Source organism: Mustela nigripes, chromosome 9 (genome assembly GCF_022355385.1).
Source record: "Mustela nigripes isolate SB6536 chromosome 9, MUSNIG.SB6536, whole genome shotgun sequence".
NCBI classification, from domain to species: domain Eukaryota; kingdom Metazoa; phylum Chordata; class Mammalia; order Carnivora; family Mustelidae; genus Mustela; species Mustela nigripes.
In genome coordinates, this window is record NC_081565.1 from 74,214,109 (window position 1) to 74,233,818 (window position 19,710).

Below are 19,710 nucleotides of genomic sequence, written 5' to 3' on the forward strand. Positions count from 1 at the left end.
AAAGGCATCCAAATTGTAAAGAAAGTAGTAAAACTGCCTTTGTTCAAAGATAAAGTAATCTTGTATGTAGAAAACCCTTACAATTCCACACACAGACACACACAAAGAAATAATAAATGAATTCAGCAAAAGTTACAGAATATTAAAACCAACTCAGAAGAATCCATTCCTATACAGTAACAATAAACAGTCCAAAAGGATATTAAGAAAACAATTCTATTTACAATGGTATCAAAAATAAACTTAATCACAGAAGTAGAAGACATACATTGCAAACTATCAAAATGCTGCTGAAAGCAATCATAGAAGACACAAAGAAATGGAAAGATAGCTCATGTTCGTGGATTGGAAGACTTAATATTAAGATGTCACTACTCAAAGCATTTACAGATTCAATGCAATATATATCAAAATCAAAGTATCTTTTATAAAAACAGAAAATCCACCCTGTAATTCCTATGGAATCTCAGAGGATGCCAAATAGCCAAAACAATCTAGAAAGCAAAGTTGGATAATTCATACGCCTGATTCCAAAACTTAATACAAAGCTCTAGTCATCAAAACTGTGTGGCTCTGGTATATAGACAGAAATAGAGACCAAGGAAATAGAACAGAAAACCCAGAAAAAACCATCACAAGCATGGTCAAATGATTTTCATAACAGTATCAAGACTATCCAATGGAGAAAAGAAAAAGAAAAGTCTTTTCAATAAATGGTGCTGGGCAAACCAGATATCCACATACACAAGAATAAAGCTGAGGCCATACCTTATACCATATGCAAACAATAACACTAAATCTATCAAAGATCTGAACATGAAAGTTCAAACTATAAAACTCTTTGTAAAAAGGATACAGAAGTTTTAGGACATTGAATTTGAAAATAATTTCTTGGCTATAACACCAAAAGCACAGAAAACATAAATTGAACCTAATATTTAAAATTTCTATGCATCAGAGAACTCGATCAAAAGAGTGATAAATAAGGCAATCCACAAAATCAGAGGAAATATTTGCAAATCATTTATCTGATACGGAGTTAACATGCAGAATATATTTAAAAACAGAACAGAAGTCTCCTGCAACTTAAAAAAAAAAAAAAATTAAAGATGGGCAAAGGACTTGAAAAGATATTTCTCTGAAGAAATATGTAAATTGCCAATAAGTACCTGAAAATTACCTAATCAGTAATCATTGGGAAAATACAACTGAAAACTCTAATTAGATACTACTTCATATGTATTGGGGAGGATTGCTTTTAAAAATAAGAAAATAAAAGATGGTAAAGAGGTGGAAAAACTAGAACCCTTGTGCACTGCTGGTGGGAATATAATGGTACAGCTGCTATGGAAAACACTAGGACAGTTCCTCAAAAAATTAAAAATAAAATTATTGTAGGATTCAGCAATTCCACCTCTAGATATATAAACAAAAAAATTTAAAGCAAGGACTCGAACAGTTATTTGTAGATCGATCTTCACGGCAGCACTATTACAACAGCCAAATTTCATTGGAATAATCCAAATGTCCATTTGATCCAGATATATGCAATGAAATATTTTTCAGCCTCAAAAACAAATGAAATTCTGATATATGCTATGACATGGATAAACCTTGAAGGCATTATGTTATGTACAATAACTCAGACACAGAAGAACAAACATTGCATGGTTCCATTTATGAAAGGTACCCAAAGGAGCCTGATTTATAGAGAGAGAACAATCAATCACAACCGCCATGGGCTAGAAAAGTGGGGCATTATTATTTAATGAGTACAGTTTCAGTCTGAGAAGATGACGAAGTTATGAAGATGGATGTGAAAGTACTTAATGTCACCGAATTGTATACTTAAAAATAAAGTTTATGTTACATATATTTTACCCCCCCTCAAAAAATCAATGAGATATGGTATTCCCTTAGAAAATCTACAATCACATGAAAGAGACTATACATACTTGGGCATCCTTATATCCATGAAAACCATGGCCTTCGAGAGCTCCACATTGAAGTGCATAGGTACCAAAACATGCTGTGTAGATACACTGAGTTTTCGTGCTTCTCTCCAATTATCACCTAATTATGGAAAACAGTACATGTTTACTTATTAGCACACATGTAATCTGAAAAACACATTAAACCTAAAATCACTACTAATACTTTGTAGTCATATACTTCATGGTATAGAAAAATTTTCCTACATCTACACAATCTTTTTTTTTTTTTTTTAAGTTTATTTATTTATTTATTTATTTGACAGACAGAGATCACAAGTAGGCAGAGTGCAGGCAGAGAGAGAGGAGGAAGCAGGGTCCCCATTGGGCAGAGAGCCCGACATGGGGTTCAATCCCAGGACCTTGAAATCATGACCTGAGCTGTAGGCAGAGGCTTTAATCCAATGAACCACCCAGGCACCCCCATCTACACAATCTTAATGCTACCTTCTCAGATACACAAAATGAGCACGTAAATTCGTTTCCCTTTCACTGCTTCAAAGACTGTTTCAACAGGAAAAGGCTTATTAAAAACCCAACAACATAGTTTAACCAAATCTACTGTGCATCCATTTAGTCACTACACCCAACAGATACATAACGCACCCCCCCAAAATGGCTCTAAGGCAATAAAGAAAAAGGAAGGTAGAGAAAAGTACAGTTCTTCTGTATTAATGAAAGCTACCATTTATTCAAGATTTCTAATAGGCACTGCTCCAGGCAATGTTTAAATTTTCATTTAATTCTCACAATGATGTCTAATCATCTCATTTTAGAAAACTGGGAAGAGGAATTTTTAATTTGCTTATGGCCAAAAGGCTATATAAGTTGAAGTTTATATCCAGCTCTGCTAACGTGAAATTTGTGTGGTACAATGTATCTTCATATACATTACACTTTGAATCTAATTATTCTGGTAAGAAAAAGTAAAATGAACTATTACAATTTTATAAATTCTAATGGTATCAGGATTAGTGAAATATTTCCTTCTATTCTCAATTTACAGATAAAAAAATATTTAGAAGGGTTTCAGTATTTATCAAGATAGTTTATGACAATTACCTAAAGTAACCCCAATGCCAAAAATACATTACTCTAAAAAAGATATAATTATTTAAGAACAGTTAACACTCACAAAAACAATTCTAAATAATTCCAGTAATTTTCAGCAATAATGGAATACTTTAAATTTTTCTTCACAAAGCATCCCAACATCTTAAATATTAAGTACACTTCATGGACTTTAAAAATTAATGACCAAAATGTACCAAACATGCCACAATACTGTTATTTACTCCTTGGAAAAAAACATAATGGGTTTTCTATAAATACTTTATATTTGCCACCCACTACACTTCTGGGCTTTTTCTACACCAATCAGAATATGCTAAAAATGGAAATCAAGTTTATTATCCCAAACTGAACATAAAAATGTTCCAGGAATATACAATTTAATACTTTTAATAACCATTACTTTGGGTTCTCATTGTTTCTCTTTTTATTAGTTCGCTCAGATAATTAAAATTTGAGCATATACATACATATCTCTAAAACATCCATCAATCCAACTGTTGAATTATCTAAATGTTTATTAACACTCCAGGGATTCAGAAACAGGATGACATAGTAGAAAAAGGGATCAACCAGTCTTGCGTCTCTCTCACTATCTACTTTTAGTGGCTCTTGACAATTTCTGGCTCTGCTGACTTCATCTAAAAACTAGATCAACAGCAAAGACTCCATCAAAAGTGAACAGGGTAAAGATATGCCTATGATACCCTCCTCAATCCTCCTAACATCCTCCTCTGTCTTTGTGTGGCTGTTTATGGCCTGGAGTGTCATAGGCCCCAGGCTAGAATGCCTCTGGCTTTGAGCAGCCTCTTGTGATTGTCCTATATAAAACAAATATTTTAAATATGTGCCAGTATCTCCAAGCAACCTTGTCCAAAGGATTTCTCAATCGCAGCACTATTGATACTTGAGCCAAATAAGCATCATGGAGTGGCTTTCCTCTACAATGTAGCATTTAGTTGCATCCCTGAATTCCACTCACTAGATACTAGTAATGCCCCTACTTCTCACCTGTGACAGTCAAAAGTGTCTCCAGACACTGACAATGGCTCTCGAGCAGTAAAATCAAATACCTGAGATACTGCTCTTAGACACGGTGTACTATTACTTCCTACTCAAAAGTATACAAGTTTCATTTTTTTTTTTTAAAGATTTTATTTATTGGGGCGCCTGGGTGGCTCAGTGGGTTAAGCCGCTGCTTTCGGCTCAGGTCATGATCTCAGGGTCCTGGGATCGAGTCCCGCATCGGGCTCTCTGCTCGGCAGGTAGCCTGCTTCCCTCTCTCTCTCTCTCTGCCTGCCTCTCCATCTACTTGTGATTTCTCTCTGTCAAATAAATAAATAAAGTCTTTAAAAAAAAAAAAAGATTTTATTTATTTATTTGACAGAGAGACCACAAGTAGGCAGAGAGGCAGAGGGAGAGGGGGAAGCAGGTTCCCTGCTGAGCAGAGAGCCTGATGCGGGCCTCGATCCCAGGACCCTGAGATCATGACCCAAGCCAAAGGCAGAGGCTCAACCCACCGAGCCACCCAGGTGCCTCTCATTTAAAAAAAAAAAGATTTTACTTATTCATTTGAGAGAGAGTGAGTGAGAGAGAGAATGGGGAGGAGGGGGCGAGCAAGAAGCAGCCTCCCTACCGAGCAAGGAGCCCAACACAGGACTTAAGAGATCATGGACCTTGAGATCCATGGACACTGAGATCATGATCTGGGCCAAAAGCAGACACTTAACCAACTGGGCCATCCAGGCATCCCAAAAATATAAAAGTTAACATATTTGGGATGAAGGTCTTCAGAGAAATGGTCTAAAAACCTAATCATCTCAGGAAAAAAAAAATCAATAAGTAATGCATTATATACTTACCAACTGTGCTGTAAAGCAGCTGTATGCTTGTAAGCTGAACATCAAAGGAATCATAAGCTCTCTGCATGATCTCTTCAAGACTGGCCCCACCTGGTTTCATATCCGGCAATTCCGAACGACTTTTACTTGTCACCTTCAAGTTAATTTTAACAGTTTAGATGATGCAAAATTAAAATTCAAAATAAAAATATAAATTTTGTATCTTTAAGACTGTAACACAAAAATTTAATAGAAGGTAAGACAGACTCACAAGCTGAAATGTAAGGCTAACAGAAATGTCTTTGTCCATGACATGTATAACGAGAAGACCAGGGACAAAGTGAATTTTTACATATTAAGTTATATTTCTCAATTATGTAATTAAAAGAGGAAAACCAAGCCAGCCCTGGAGAACAATACATTTGAAACTTTTTTATATCTGGTAAGAAGTCTTTTTATTAAAAAACAAAATTAAAAGACAAAAACAGCCTACAAAATGTTTCTATGTCACAATGACAGATATTTAGATAGTTTTCTAAGAAGAAGAATCCAGAATTAAGTATTAGGGTAGCTGAACTGTAGTCCCAACTCTGCCATTTAGACAACCTCATGCAAGTTGTATTTGTACCATCTGCTCTTTGGCGTACTATACATAACTACTTTTTTCACTTAAACATCCTGGAGATCAATCACTCCACAGTATATAAAGATCTTATTCATTCGTGTGTGTGTATGTGTGTGCACACGCCTTAACATTTTCACCTCTATTTTATGTGCAGTAGACTGTCAAAACTGATTATCTCTAAAGGGTAATGAATTTTAGATAGAAGATTAAACAAATTACCTAATGTCACAAAACTAGATAGATACCTTATTCATGACTTTATGCTCCTGCTACCATACCACATTGCCCTTGAAACAATTCTATAACCAAAGTCAAATGTAAATAACTGTATAAATTTTATTATAAACATAAATCCAGCAAGCTTCTATGTAATTACCAACTGAAGAATAAAAACAAAGAATAAAGGATAATGTCAGTATCAAGGAAAGGCTCATATTTTTTAGATAGCTAGAAAAGCTTTCTAATATTCCCTATCTTTCTTGGGTCTTTAAATCTTATAGCTATTTAATATACATTTAATGATCTAGAGCAGTGCGGTCCCACAGAACTTTTTATGAGGATGGTATTGTTCTTTATCCGAGCTGAAATAACAGCCCCAGGCACTTAAGACCATTAAATTCTTGTATGTGGCTAATGTGACTAAAGAACTAATTTTTTATGTTATTTAAATTTAATCAGTGTAAACAACTACATATAGAGCCAGTGAGTATAGAACAGTGCAGATCTAGACACACAGAAAAAAATTATTCTCTACTTAAAACTGAGGAAGAAAAAGTGTACATAATTGGATGGAAAAGGAAATGACTTAGGTAAATGGAATTAGACTGTTTCTCAAGCTAGGATTATTTAATAGAAATTTTTAAATGTCCAATAAATAAATAAGTAAAATGTCAATATATACAGTTATATACACAAAAACTTCAGAAGGACAAAGATTTGATTTTTTCCCGAATACCCTCCCATTTGATGTATTTTCATTAGTCAAATAGTAAATTTACATTGAAAAGGAAATAATCTCTTCAAACATTACTCTCAAATTCTATAAATATAATTCCTAGTTTCAACCCTAACCTACAGAATTCAAAATGACCATTTTGGTATCAGAAATATAGGAAAACTAATGAAACTTCACATTATTTACTAGAAGGAAAGAGACTTATCAATCCTAAAATCTACCATAAAGCTAATAATCACAATAGCAAACCAAGCTGTCTAGAAAACAAAATACATTTTAAACAGGGAAACATCTTAAATATAATATAGGGCAAATGTTAGCATATACCTTTAGATGACCAAGATCCAAAAGTAGAAGATTTGATGTAGGGCTAAAAATTCCATCTTGTGGGATAATAACATATGAAGCCTTCAAATTAATTTTGAGATCAAGAACTTTCTGTGTTTCAATAATATATAGTAGACCTGCAGAAAATTTAAATTGAAAATGTGAAGTATTAATTTTAAAAATACCTTAAGCAATGTATCTTCAACATAATGTAATTTGTTAATCAATGTGCGTATACACTCTTAATTAAATATAACTGGATACAAAATTGTAATGATTCCTCAAAGAAATGCTTCTAACCTGCAAACTCAATTTGGGTAAAACCAGGGACAAACATATCTAAAAAATTATGTTTCCTGAAACATTCAGTAAGCTTGGAACTTAAGTACAGAACTGACTCACAGCATAGTTGTTTGTTTTCTTCCCCCAAATTATCTGTATTCAAACACAGACAACACAGCTTTACTCAAGTCTGTTTGCTGAGTGAGTCGGGTACTACAGTCCCAAGAAGGTGCCAGAAAGGATAATCCAGCATCCAATATTCTTGGTCTCACACTGTTAAGCATTTCTCTACCCTAATTTCCATCTCCACTGTAAGACTCCCTCAACCAAAATAATCTGTGTCATGTGTTCCTGACTCTACAAATCCAAGTCCTATAATCCCTGGAAATCTCACCTTAGGCCCTACTTTCAATGAGAGCTTTCTGGATGCCAGGTCACAGTGATCTGTCTAGTTTGTTTCTTAGCAGAAGAGGGGGACGTTGAATATTTGGTTTTGGATACAAGGATACAAGTCTACTGTGTCTCTCCTCTACTTCCCACTGCACTTAGAACAAAATCTGAATTGTTTAAAAGGACTTTCCAAGTTCTGTTTTACTGACACTGTGCCTGCCTTTTTAACATCATTCCACTACCCCTCGCTTACTACGTTAGGACCAACGTAGCCTTCTGGAGCTGCCAAAATCACCCAATTCTGTCCCAGGCTGGGACCCTCACATTTTAACACTGCTATGAAGGTTCTTCCTTATACTCTTCAGCTGGGTGGGTCCTAGACACGCACACACACACACACACACACATCTGGTCTTAATGTTACTTTTCAAAGAGCTATTCTCTGACCCTATCATCTAAACTATATGGAGATAACTCATTATTCTCATTTCCTTCACAGCATCTGGGCCTATTAGAATTTATTTCCTCCATAAGCTCCAAACTCACCCATGTGCCTGCTCTGTGAAAGTGGACCTGAGCATTTTTGATACTTTTCTGTTGCAAATTAGTAGGACATAGGAAACCCTTGGTGAGACGCTGCTTGGAGACAAAGTGTTGCTTCCTGGTGTCAGTGTGCTCACTCAGCCAATATCCTACAGTGATGTGACTTTCTCCAAAGCCAGGCACATGCTGTGCACAAATACCAACAGCATCCAACAGCCATCCTTTCCCTGAACACCCCCTTCACTCAGTGTCACAGCAGAACGCATTCAGTGAGACACTGTCCCAGGAACAGCTTCCCCATCACATCAGAGGGTAAGTTCAAGGAAGTTTCAGAGAGCAAGTTTCCAGCCACTTTCCCCAACATGGGATGAAATTCACTCCTTGGCGAAAACAAGGATATCCTGCCAGGGAAAGCAAGGTCAGTGTGATGGCAGAGGGTACTTCTTACAACTACTCTTCCTATGTTCTTTAAAATAATATTTTTAAGTGAATTAAATTTTTTTTTAAAAGATTATTTATTTATTTATTTATTTATTTGACAGACAGAGATCACAAGCAGGCAGAGAGGCAGGCAGAGAGAGAGGAAGGGAAGCAGGCTCTCTGGTGAGCAGAGAGCCCGACATGGGGCTCGATCCCAGGACCCTGGGATCAGGACCTGAGCTGAAGGCAGAGGCTTTAACCCACTGAGCCACCCAGGTGCCCCGTGAATTTTAAATTTTTTATGTAGATGACACTTAGTTTTATGTCTGTCCTATCTCATCACATCCATCAAAAGGCAAAAACTACATCTGTTTTTATCACTACTTTTTCTCCAAAACTTAGCACAGCATCCAATATAGATTTGGCTCACGATAAATATTTGACTGAGTAAATAAATGAGATCACTGAAAGAAATAAATGACTATGATCCTATCAAAGAGCCTTATTTTTCAAATGAAGGGTTTTCATAAATGACCACATCTGTCAAAACAACCAAATTTGACAACAGTAACTAATTACATGGTTATGTTCTAGAAGCTGATCCCCCTACTTGACAAAGAAGAAAAGAGCTGAAAACCTTCACTCCTAAGAATGCAGAAAATAATACAAGAAAGATACCAGGTTCTAGAGGAAGAGGATAATAAATAGAATCCAATATAGAAAGAAAATAAAAGATTGAGAGAATGAATAGAGAAAAGAACCAAAAAAGATAAACTATGTAACAGATGAATCTCTTCCCAAATTGGTAAATTTTAGCTTTCTGGAAAAACATTAAAACATATTATTCAACTTTTTAAATTAAAAACAGACTAGCACCCCATTTTTCATAATATTAACACTTTATTCTAATAACAGCTAACATTATTTGTGCACAGAAGAAAACAAGAGTTAGAAGAATAGATTCAAATAGTTAAGCCTGTTAATATAGAAGTTAAAATACTAATGAATTCCACTTCTTAAAATATTTAACATCTGGAGAGAAGTCCAAGACAGCAGAGGTATAGGAGACCTCGGTTTCATCTGGTCCAAGGAACTCACCTTGATAGCTATCAAATCATTATGAACATCTGCAAACTCAACTGGAGATCTAAGAATTGCACAGCTGCAACTCTACAAATAGGAAAGCGACCACTTTCTGCAAGGGAGGAGGTGCAGAGAAGTGACTCCGAAGTGCTATGTGGGGAGATACACCAAGGGGGGGAGGGAGTCTCCATCAAGCAGCAAACTGGGGGTAGAATCCTAGATGGGACAGTGTGGTGTCAGGATCCTTGGGATCACAGGAAGACTGGGGGTGCTTGAGTGCAGCAGAGTTCCTAGACATCAGAACAGGGAAGCTGGCTACTACATGTGATGCCAGGAGAGGGCTCTAAGCTCAGGGATGCCATAAATTGCGACCATGGCATGGTCAAGTGACTGCTCTCCAGAAGGGGCCCAGTAAGTGGCAGAACCAGGGAGACCCTTCTTTCTCCCCAAGGGGAGCAGTACAGGAGAGTGCTGCAGGAGTCTGAAGGGTTTGGAGACTCAGCACAGGGTGGTATACCTGTGACAGAAATGCTCAGCCACAGCCTGGGTAAGGATGGAATACAGCCAGAGACCAGGGAAACAGGAGTGACGGACTGCTCTTCTCTGAGGGGTCAGTGAGGAACGGGGCCCTGAGCTCTCGGCTCCAGGCCATAGACTGGCAGGCTGTTGTTTTCGTGTTTTCATTCTCATCTTCTAAAGCTGCAGGGAAAGCCTTCAGGAAACTAAAGCCACAGAGAGAAAGAAAATGGGAGCACATTACTTAACCTGGCTCCCTGGCAAGGGCGGAACAATACCACCTAGGGCAAATATACTGCAGAATCAAACCAATAGGCTCCTCCCCCAGAAGATCAGCAAGAATATCCAGCCAAAACCAAGTTTACCAATCAATGAGAACTGCAAAACTCCAGCACTAGAATACAGCACACAGAACTCATGGGGGTTTTTTCCCCATGATTCTTTAATCTTCCAATTTTAATTTTTTAAACTTTTTTTCTCATTCCTCTTAGAACCAATTTCTTATTTTATCAACTCCTTTTAAAAACTTTCTATAAGGATGCCTGAGTGGCTCACACAGTTGAGGGTCTTCAGCTCAAGTCATGATGCCAGGGTCCTGGGATGGAGTCCCACATGGTGCTCCTTGCTTGTGGAGGGAGCCTGGGGAGCCTGATTCCCCCTCTGCCTATCACTTCCCCTGCTTGTGCAACAGTCTTCCTCTCTCTCTCTGACAAATAAATCTTGTTTAAAAATCTGTCATTTTTAGTTACATTTTATCCCTTCTTTGTATTTGATTTTGTGTATATATGTTTTTCTTTCATACAATCTACGGATGCAGTAACTTCTCTAACAGTATATTATATTTATATATATAATTACATATATATATAATTATATATTATATATTTGAGTATAATAAAAATATACCCAAAATCTAGTGTATAGCCCTGTTCTATTCACCTGTCTGATCATATTTGTTTCTCTTCTTTTTGTTTCTTTTGTTATTTTTTCATTTTTGTTAAAATTCTTTTTTGCTTTTCATCTTTATAGTTACATTCTCTCCTTTCAAAATATTTAATTTTGCTTATATATACATATGTGTGTGTGTGTTTCTTTACAATTTTGAGATGTAGTCTCTTATAACAAACCAAAATACACTCAAGACACAGAGTATTGCTCTGTTCCAGTCACCTATTTACATCCTTTTCTCCCCTCTTGTTTTTTTCCCTCTTGTTTCTTGACTTTTTTCATTTTCACAGTTATAGTCTATCCTTTCATTGGACTCAATTTTAATCTTGTACATGTATAAGTTTTTCTCTCTTTACAATTTTGGGATCTAGTTTTCTCACCAGCTTTCTAAGAAACAGATCAAAATACACACAGAATCCAGTGTCCTGATCTATTCTGTTCACCTGTCTGATTATATTCTTTTTCTTTCTTTTTTTTTCCTTTTTTGGTTTCAGCTCTCTTCTGATTTGGTTAGTATAGATTTCTCTAGGATCACTGCTGCCATTTGAGTATTTTGTTCTCTCGTTCATCTATTCTTCTCTGGACAGAATGACAAGATGGGAAGATGGAAAAGCTCACGTCAAGAAAGAGAACTAAAGATAGTACTTACTGCTAGGCTTCTAATCAGCATGGACATGAGTAATGTCCCAACTAGAGTTCAGAATAACAATTATACAAATACTAGCTGGGCCTGAAAAACGCATGGAAGACACTTGAGAATCCCTTTCTGGAGAAATAGAAAAACTAAAATCTAATTAAGTTGAAATCAAAAATGCCCATTAATGAGATGCAATAAAAAATGGAAGTTCCAAATGCTAGGATAAATGAGTCAGAAGAGAATAATATAGTGATATATCACTATTCTACAGTGATATAGAAGACCAAATCATGGAGAATAAAGAAGCTGAGAAAAAGAGAGACAATTACTGGATAACAAGGGGAAAATCTGAGAGATAAGTGATACCATAAAGTGAAACAATATCAGAAAAACTGGCATCCCATAAGAGGAAAGAGCAAGAGGGTCAGCAGGTATATTAGAGCAAATAATAGCAGAGAACTCCTCTAATCTGGAGAAAGAAACAGGCATCCCAGTCCTGAGGCAGAGAGACTCCCCCTCTAAAAGTTAAAAAAAAAAAAAATAGGTCAACACCTGACATATAATAATGAAACTTGCAAATCTCAGAGACAAAGAGAAAATCGCAAAAGCAGCTCCAGAAAATAGGTCCAAAACCTACAAGGTTAGAAACATTACACTGGCAGGAGACCTATCCACAGAGACCTGGGAGGCCAGAAAGGACTGGCATGATACATTTAGGGTTTTAATGAGAAAAATATGCAGCCAAGAATACTTTATCCAGCGAGCATGTCATTCAGGATAGAAGTGATAGAAAAGCTTCTAGGACAAACAGAAACAAAAAGAACTTGTGATCACCAAACCAACCCTACAAGAAATAATTTTTAAAAGAGATCCTTTCAGCAAAGAGAGAGCCCAAAGTAACATAGATCAGAAAAGAACATAGACAATACAATATATAGAAACAGTTCCTTTACAGGTAATACAGTGGCACTAAATTCATATCTTTCAATAGTTACCCTGAATGTAAATGGGCTAAATGCCCCAATCCAAAGACACAGGATATCAGATTGGATAAAAAAGCAAAACCCATCAATATGCTGTCTGGAAGAGACTCGTTTTAGACTCAAAGACACCTTAGATTTAAAGTGAGGGGATGGAAAGCAATTTATCATGCTAATGGACATCAAAATAAAGCTGGGGTGGCAATCCTTATACCAAATAAATTAGATTTTAAACCAAAGACTGTAGTAAGAGATAAAGAAGAAACTGTATCATAATTAAAGGATCTATCCAAGAATATCTAATAATTATGAATGTTTATACCCCTAATGCGGGAGCAGCCAATGATACAAGCCAATTAATAACAAAATTAAAGAAACACATTGATAATAATACAATTTTAATAGGGGACATTAACACTCCACTCACTGGAACCTGACTAAGATTCCTTCTCTTCCTCTCCCTCTGCTCTTCCCCTACCCACCTCGAGCACATGCATGCACTCTCTCTTCCTCTAAAACAAAAACAAAAACAAAACTGTAATGTGTAGAATTGGCTAATCATGTTGTATACCTACTGCTAAGACTGTAAGTCAACTATACTTGAATAAAAATCTTAAAAAGTAAAACAAGGAAATAACAATAGCATGTAAGTGCTGAGGATGGTAAATGGCAGTTCAACTGTTCAAATCCTCGTAATGACTGAGAGGGTAAAAATTTTTTATTAAATTTCTATCTTGAGAAAAATATGTCCTAATTACTAGAGTAAAAAAAGAGAATGTTTCAAATGGTATAGTGAGGGGGTGGAGGGAAACAAATTAATGCTAAAAAAAGGAAAAAAAAGAAAAAAAGTATATAAATACAGACAGAAATATCCCACTGCATGTTGTTGTTATGACACATCTAAAAGTAAAGATACAGGGTAAAAGAACAAAAAAATAGGCAAATTCAAACCAAGGAAAAACTAGAACATCCATACTGTCTTAAAGAAATAGACAAATGCATATTCACAGTGACATTATTTTTCATCTGTTTCTCTGACGAACTACTGGGAAAAATATGACACAGCACTATGTTCTTCCTTAAAAAAACATGCTCTTTAGAGAAACTAGTTAACTAGAGTTTAACCTAATTAAGTATTATCAAAGTCAAAATATCTACAGAAGGGAAATACCCAACTTCAGTCAGGTCTACTATTCCATATGGAAGAAGGGAAATACCCTATTTCCACAACTCCTGCCATTCTGTCCCACTCAGGCAGGGAGAGGGGGAGTGCTGAGAAACTTCTTAAGTTCACAGACCAGAAGCAAGGGATCACATGGCGACAGAAGACAGGAAACAATTCCAATAAGAATACAGAAGACTTGGAAGTACATGATAAATATGACCTAAAAATATGTATAGGTATGAAAAATATAGGTGTTTCAAACATATGTGAAACATTTTTTTAACTTACCATATACCGAGCCAGAAAGCAAGTATCAAGAAATTGCAAGGTATTAAAATCATACAGATCAACTTTATATAAATACATATGTATTTAAAATATATCTTAAAATGGAATCTGTAATTTAAAAATCTTGCACAAAGAAATCTCCAAGTTCATATGGTTTTACTATTCAATTAGGTAAAATACTGGAAGAAAAAATAACACCGAATCTCACAAAAACTCTTCAAAAGAATAAAAAAGAATGGAATTTTTATTTTCTGAGGCCAACGTATTAAAATCTAGAGTTCATTACATGAAAGAAAAATGAGAGGTTCATTCTCTCATGAAGAGAATTCCAAAAATCCTAACATTAATATGGAATTAATTTCAATGACACAGTAAGTTTGTCCATTCTGAGTATAAGAAAGGATTATTGTTATACCGGAATTTTTAATATAACAGTACCAGTTAGTTTCAACTAAACTATATCTAGTCTAGAAGCATAAATTTAAAGTATACCTTACTAAACTCAGTTTAATATGACTAAAAGTTTAGTATAGAGGGCGTCTGGGTAAAGTCTCTGCCTTGGGCTCAGGTCATGATTCCAGGGTCCTGAGATCAAGCCCCACATCAGGCTCTCTGCTCAGCAGGGAGCCTGCTTCCCCCCTCTTTCTCTCTGCCTGCTTCTCTGTCTACTTGTGATCTCTATCAAATAAATAAATAAAATATTTTAAAAAATAAAATGAATAAAATTTTAGTATAGGATATAATTCTTAATATACCGACCTTAATACTAGCATTTACCTGTTGCTGTCTTGTCACGAAATTCTTCAAGTTTTGTCAAAGTTGCTGATGTGAGCTGTGCTAGATTTACCTCTTTTGGAGGTCTGAAGAAGTCCACTATACTATTTACTGTTCTCTGTTAAAATAAGTACCATTAACATTAAGCACAAAGTCAAAGCAAACAGAAATATATTAAAACTTAGTGATTAAAAAAATGCTTACTGCATCATATATCATTTCTAAAGGTTCAGCTTCTATGATACACCTCTGAGCAACAGTTTCATCTAAAGGATTTATTTCAAATATAATTTGGAAGAGTGATGTAGCATCATCCAATGAAGACAGGAGGCGGGGTTTTGTCGAATTATCTGGTAAGCCAGTAACATGAAATGAATCAATTTTGGTTTCAAATCTATATGGAAAAAGATAGGACAAAAATTAGCTATCAATCCAATTTTACATTTTACAGTATTTTTTAAACATAAAATACAGTAAAAATTAATGAAAACAATTTCATTTCGTCCTATTTCATTCCGCTCACATCAAAGAAAACATAGAACTACTTGATCTGAATTGACACAGATTTATTCACAAACAACCCTGTTTACATGCTGATCTCTAAATTTAAAAAAACCATGAAGGGAGTCAGATTCCCAGAGCAGAAGCTCACAAAAGAAAACTATCATGTATACCAGTGCCAAAGATGGAAAATTTAAACTGTTTCATTCTTCTGAACTGCTGGAGATTCAAAGTGGACAACTCTAGGGAACCCGATCATAGGAGCCCCCCTCAACAATATTTTGAAATATACCTCCAGGAACTGGACCAGGTTCCCACAAAAAATATTGGAGAAAAAACCCATCATGCTTCAGGCAAGAAAAGGGGAAAAGGAGCCCTTTAAAAATATGACACAGCACTATGTTCTTCTTTTTAAAAAATGCTATTTAGAGAAACTAGTTAACTAGAGTTTAACCTAATTAAGTATTATCAAAGTCAAAATATCTACAGAAGGGAAATACCCAACTTCAGTCAGGTCTACTATTCCATATGGAAGAAGGGAAATACCCAATTTCCCCAACTCCTGCCATTCTGTCCCACTCAGGCAGGGAGAGGGGGAGTGCTGAGAAACTTCTTAAGTTCACAGACCAGAAGCAAGGGATCATTAAAAAACTGAGAGCAAATCACAGCACCAGAAAACGCTTCCTTTTCCCACACATCCTACAACCAAATCATTAAAGGCTTATTTGTAATAGTTCTTTTCATCCAATACTTCACATCTGGCTATAAAGAACAAAATAGCATAGCATCTCAAAAGGCAAACAACCCAACTTGAAGTGATAAAACTATTTAAAGTAACAATTAACATGCTAAGGAGTATAACGGACTAAGGAAACAACATGCAAGAACAGATGAACGGCGTAAGCAGAGAGATGGAAATCCTAAGGGAAAAAATAAATAAATAAATAAACATTAAAGATCAGAAACACTGTAACCAGAATGCATTTAATATGTTTATTAGGATACAGACACGGTTGAGGAATTAATCCCTGAGCTGGAGAATGTATCAGTAGAGTCATAAAAATAGGTAAAGCAGAGAACAAAGACTACAGAACAGAATAACCAAGTGCTGTGGGACAACTACAAAAGATGTACCATATGCGTAACAGGGATACCAGAAGAAAGAGAAAAGTGCAGAAGATTTTAAACAAGAAGGACTGTCAATTTCCCCAAAATAATATCAGGCACTAAGTCATGGATCCACAAAGGTCAGAGCACATTAAGCAGAATATATGCAAACAAATAACCAAAAAACTACACCAAGGCATATTTTTAAACTACAAAAAATATGAAGAAATATAAAATATATACATAAAATACAAAGAAAAAGTCTTGAAAGAAACTAAAGGAAAAAAACCACCCTACATATAGAGAAGCACAGCTAATGATTACAGCTACCTTCTCAGAAGCCAGGGAAGCAAAAAGAGTGTAGTGAAAATTTTAAAGAGGAAAAAAAAAACCCACCAACCTAAAATTCTGTACTGTAAGAAATTTCCCTTCACAAGTTAAAACAAAGACTTTCTAAGACAAACAAAAAAATAGGGGAAATTATCATAAATAGACCTGTCTTTTGAGAAATAGTAAAATAAGTTATTTAGAGAGAAAGACTGTAAGGCAGAAATTCAGATCTACATAAAGGAAGAGAGATGGAGAGGAAAAAATTAAAGGTAAAATAAAAACTCTTATTTTACTTATTTTATTAATCAAATTAATATATTCAAAATAGTAACAATGTGTATGGTTATATACGCTTACATGTATGTCTTATGTATATTTTATACTTACATATGTTCACATATAAGTGAAATAGATAGGAGCAACAATACAAGGAACTAGAAAACAGATTAAGGATTTTTTTTTTTTTTATTATCAAGTACTCCCACTACTCATGAAATGCTCCACTGTTATTTGAAAGGAGACTTGAAAAAAAAAAAAAAGCTATAACTGATATGTTAAGAAAGGAGAGAAAACAAAACCATATGAGACACCAATTAAACTGGGGAGCCAGGGTCACTCAGTTAAGCATGTGACTCTTGATAACAGCTCAGGTCTTGATCTCAGGGTTGCGTTCAAGCCCCACGCTGGACACCATGCTGGGTGTGGAGCCTACTTTGGGAAAAAAAAAAAGATACTCAAACCACAAAAGGCAAGAAAGACCAAAAAAAAAGAAAAAGAGCAACAAATAATAAAAAGCAAAGATTATGGTAGATGTTAAGGGAATGAAAAGACAAGTCACAGTCTATGAAAAATATTTACAAAAGGCACATCTGATAAAAGACTGTTATCCAAAATATACAAAGAACACTTAAAATTCAGTAAGAAGAAAACAAACAGTTAAAAAAAAATGGGCCAAAACCTTAACAGACACTTCAAAGACAACCTATACATGGCAAATAAGCAGATGAAAAAATGTTCTACATCATAGGTTGTCAAAGAAATGCAAATCAGACACATCTGGGTGGCTCAGTCAGTTAAGCATCTGCGTTCATCTTGGGTCATGATCCTGCAGTCCCAGGATGGAGCCCAGCATTGGGATCCCTGCTCAGCAGGGAGTCTACTTCTACCTCTGACCCCCACCCCGCTCTTGTGCTCTCTCTCACATTTTCTCTCTCTCACTCTCTCAAAAAATAAAATCTTTTTAAAAAATGCAAATTAAAACAATAAAGATTCCACTACACATCTATCAGGAGTGGCCAAAATCTAAAATACTGACAACGCCAAATAAAAGCAAGGATGTAGAGCAACAGGAACTCTCCTACATTGTTGGTGGGAATGCAAAATGGTACAGTCTCGTTGGAAAAGAGTTTTGCAGTTTCTTAAAAGACTAAACAAGCCCTTACCATATTATCCAGTGGTCATGCTCCTTGGTAATTACTCAAAGAAGCTGAAAACTTATGTCAATATAAAAACCAAATACAATACAAACATACAAATGTTTATAGCAGCTTTGTTCATCCCTGCAAAAACTTAGAAACACCCAAAACAGCCTTCGGTACGAGAATGGATAAACTGTGTTACAGCCAAATAATGTCAATAAGCACTAAAAAACAAACACACTACTGAACCATGAAAAGACATAAAGGAAGTTTAAATGCATATTACTAAGTGAAAGAAGTCACTTTAAGAAAGATACATAGTGTAAGATTCTAACTGCATGCATGACATTCTCGAAAACAGCAACAAGTATGGACGCAGTAAAAAGATCAGAGGTCGGGGGTGAGGATGATGAACTGGCAGAACAGAGGATTTTTAAAGCAATGAAAATACTCTATGATACCATAATAATGGACATGCCATTATGTTTGTCCAAACCCATAGGAAAACACACCACCAAGTGTGAATGGCCATATAATATAGGAACTCTGGGTAAATATGATGTGTCAACAAATGCAGGTTCGTTGTTGGTAAAAAAAAAAAAAAAAAAAGTACTACTCTAGCTAGCACTTGATGTTGAAAATGGAGGCTATGCACGTGCAGGGGCTATAGAGGTAATGTCTGTACATTTCTCCCAATTTTGTTATAAGCCTAAAACTGCTCTAAGAAAGAAATAAAGTCTTTTTCTTTTTAATTTTATTTATTTATTTGACAGAGAGAGATCACAAGTAGGCAGAGAGAGAGGAGGAAGCAGGCTCCCTGCTGAGCAGAGAGCCCGATGCGGGACTCGATCCCAGGACCCTGAGATCATGACCTGAGCCGAAGGCAGCGGCTTAACCCACTGAGCCACCCAGGCACCCAGAAATAAAGTCTTAAAAAAAAAAAAAAAAGGTAATGGAGGAGTATTATCATGGAAAATTGCCAAGCTCTAAGAATCACTCTCTCCACTGTGACAACCATTAAATTAGCAAAAATTGCCAGGGTCAACATCTCTGCAAGCCTGGAATTTAATCAATGAAAAACTTACACCAACCGAGGAAGTGCTTAATGAAGACCACTACATTTCAGAAAGAAAGCACTTTGGCATTTTTATTTAACTTTCTATCATCCCCTATTTCTAAGCACAGCAGTGACTATGGTAAGCAAGCCACATCCTTGTGTGGCCAAATGGAGCTAGGAGACTAATACAGCTGTTAATGTCTGAATGTGTGTGTCTCACTCAAAATTCATTTGTTGGAATGATAATGTCCATTGTGATGATATCTGGGGCCTTAGGTCATGAGGGCTATGGGATTAGAGGTCTTATAAAAGAGACCCTACAGAGAGCCCTAGCCCCTTCCATCTCATGAGGACACTGCAAGAAACTTGCAGTAGGAAATTTGAAAGAGGCCTTTTAGCAGAACCTGGCAGTGCTTGCACCCTGATGTTAAACCACCAGCTTTCAGAACTGTGAGAATTAA

At 35.8% G+C, this 19,710-nt stretch overlaps 1 protein-coding gene across 4 annotated transcripts in view; it reads right to left on the reverse strand.

The window, feature by feature from the left end:
• The window catches only part of VPS13A (vacuolar protein sorting 13 homolog A), a 223,361-nt gene that overhangs the window by 155,713 nt on the left and 47,938 nt on the right, over window positions 1–19,710 (reverse strand). For all 4 annotated transcript variants that reach the window (XM_059411819.1, XM_059411818.1, XM_059411820.1 and 1 more), the window contains exons 18-22: window positions 15,041–15,230; window positions 14,840–14,954; window positions 6,811–6,947; window positions 4,925–5,057; window positions 1,956–2,073 (exon numbers count right to left, since the gene is read on the reverse strand). In XM_059411819.1, coding sequence (XP_059267802.1) covers window positions 1,956–2,073; window positions 4,925–5,057; window positions 6,811–6,947; window positions 14,840–14,954; window positions 15,041–15,230 — 693 coding nt within the window. The remainder of the gene's footprint in view (window positions 1–1,955; window positions 2,074–4,924; window positions 5,058–6,810; window positions 6,948–14,839; window positions 14,955–15,040; window positions 15,231–19,710) is intronic.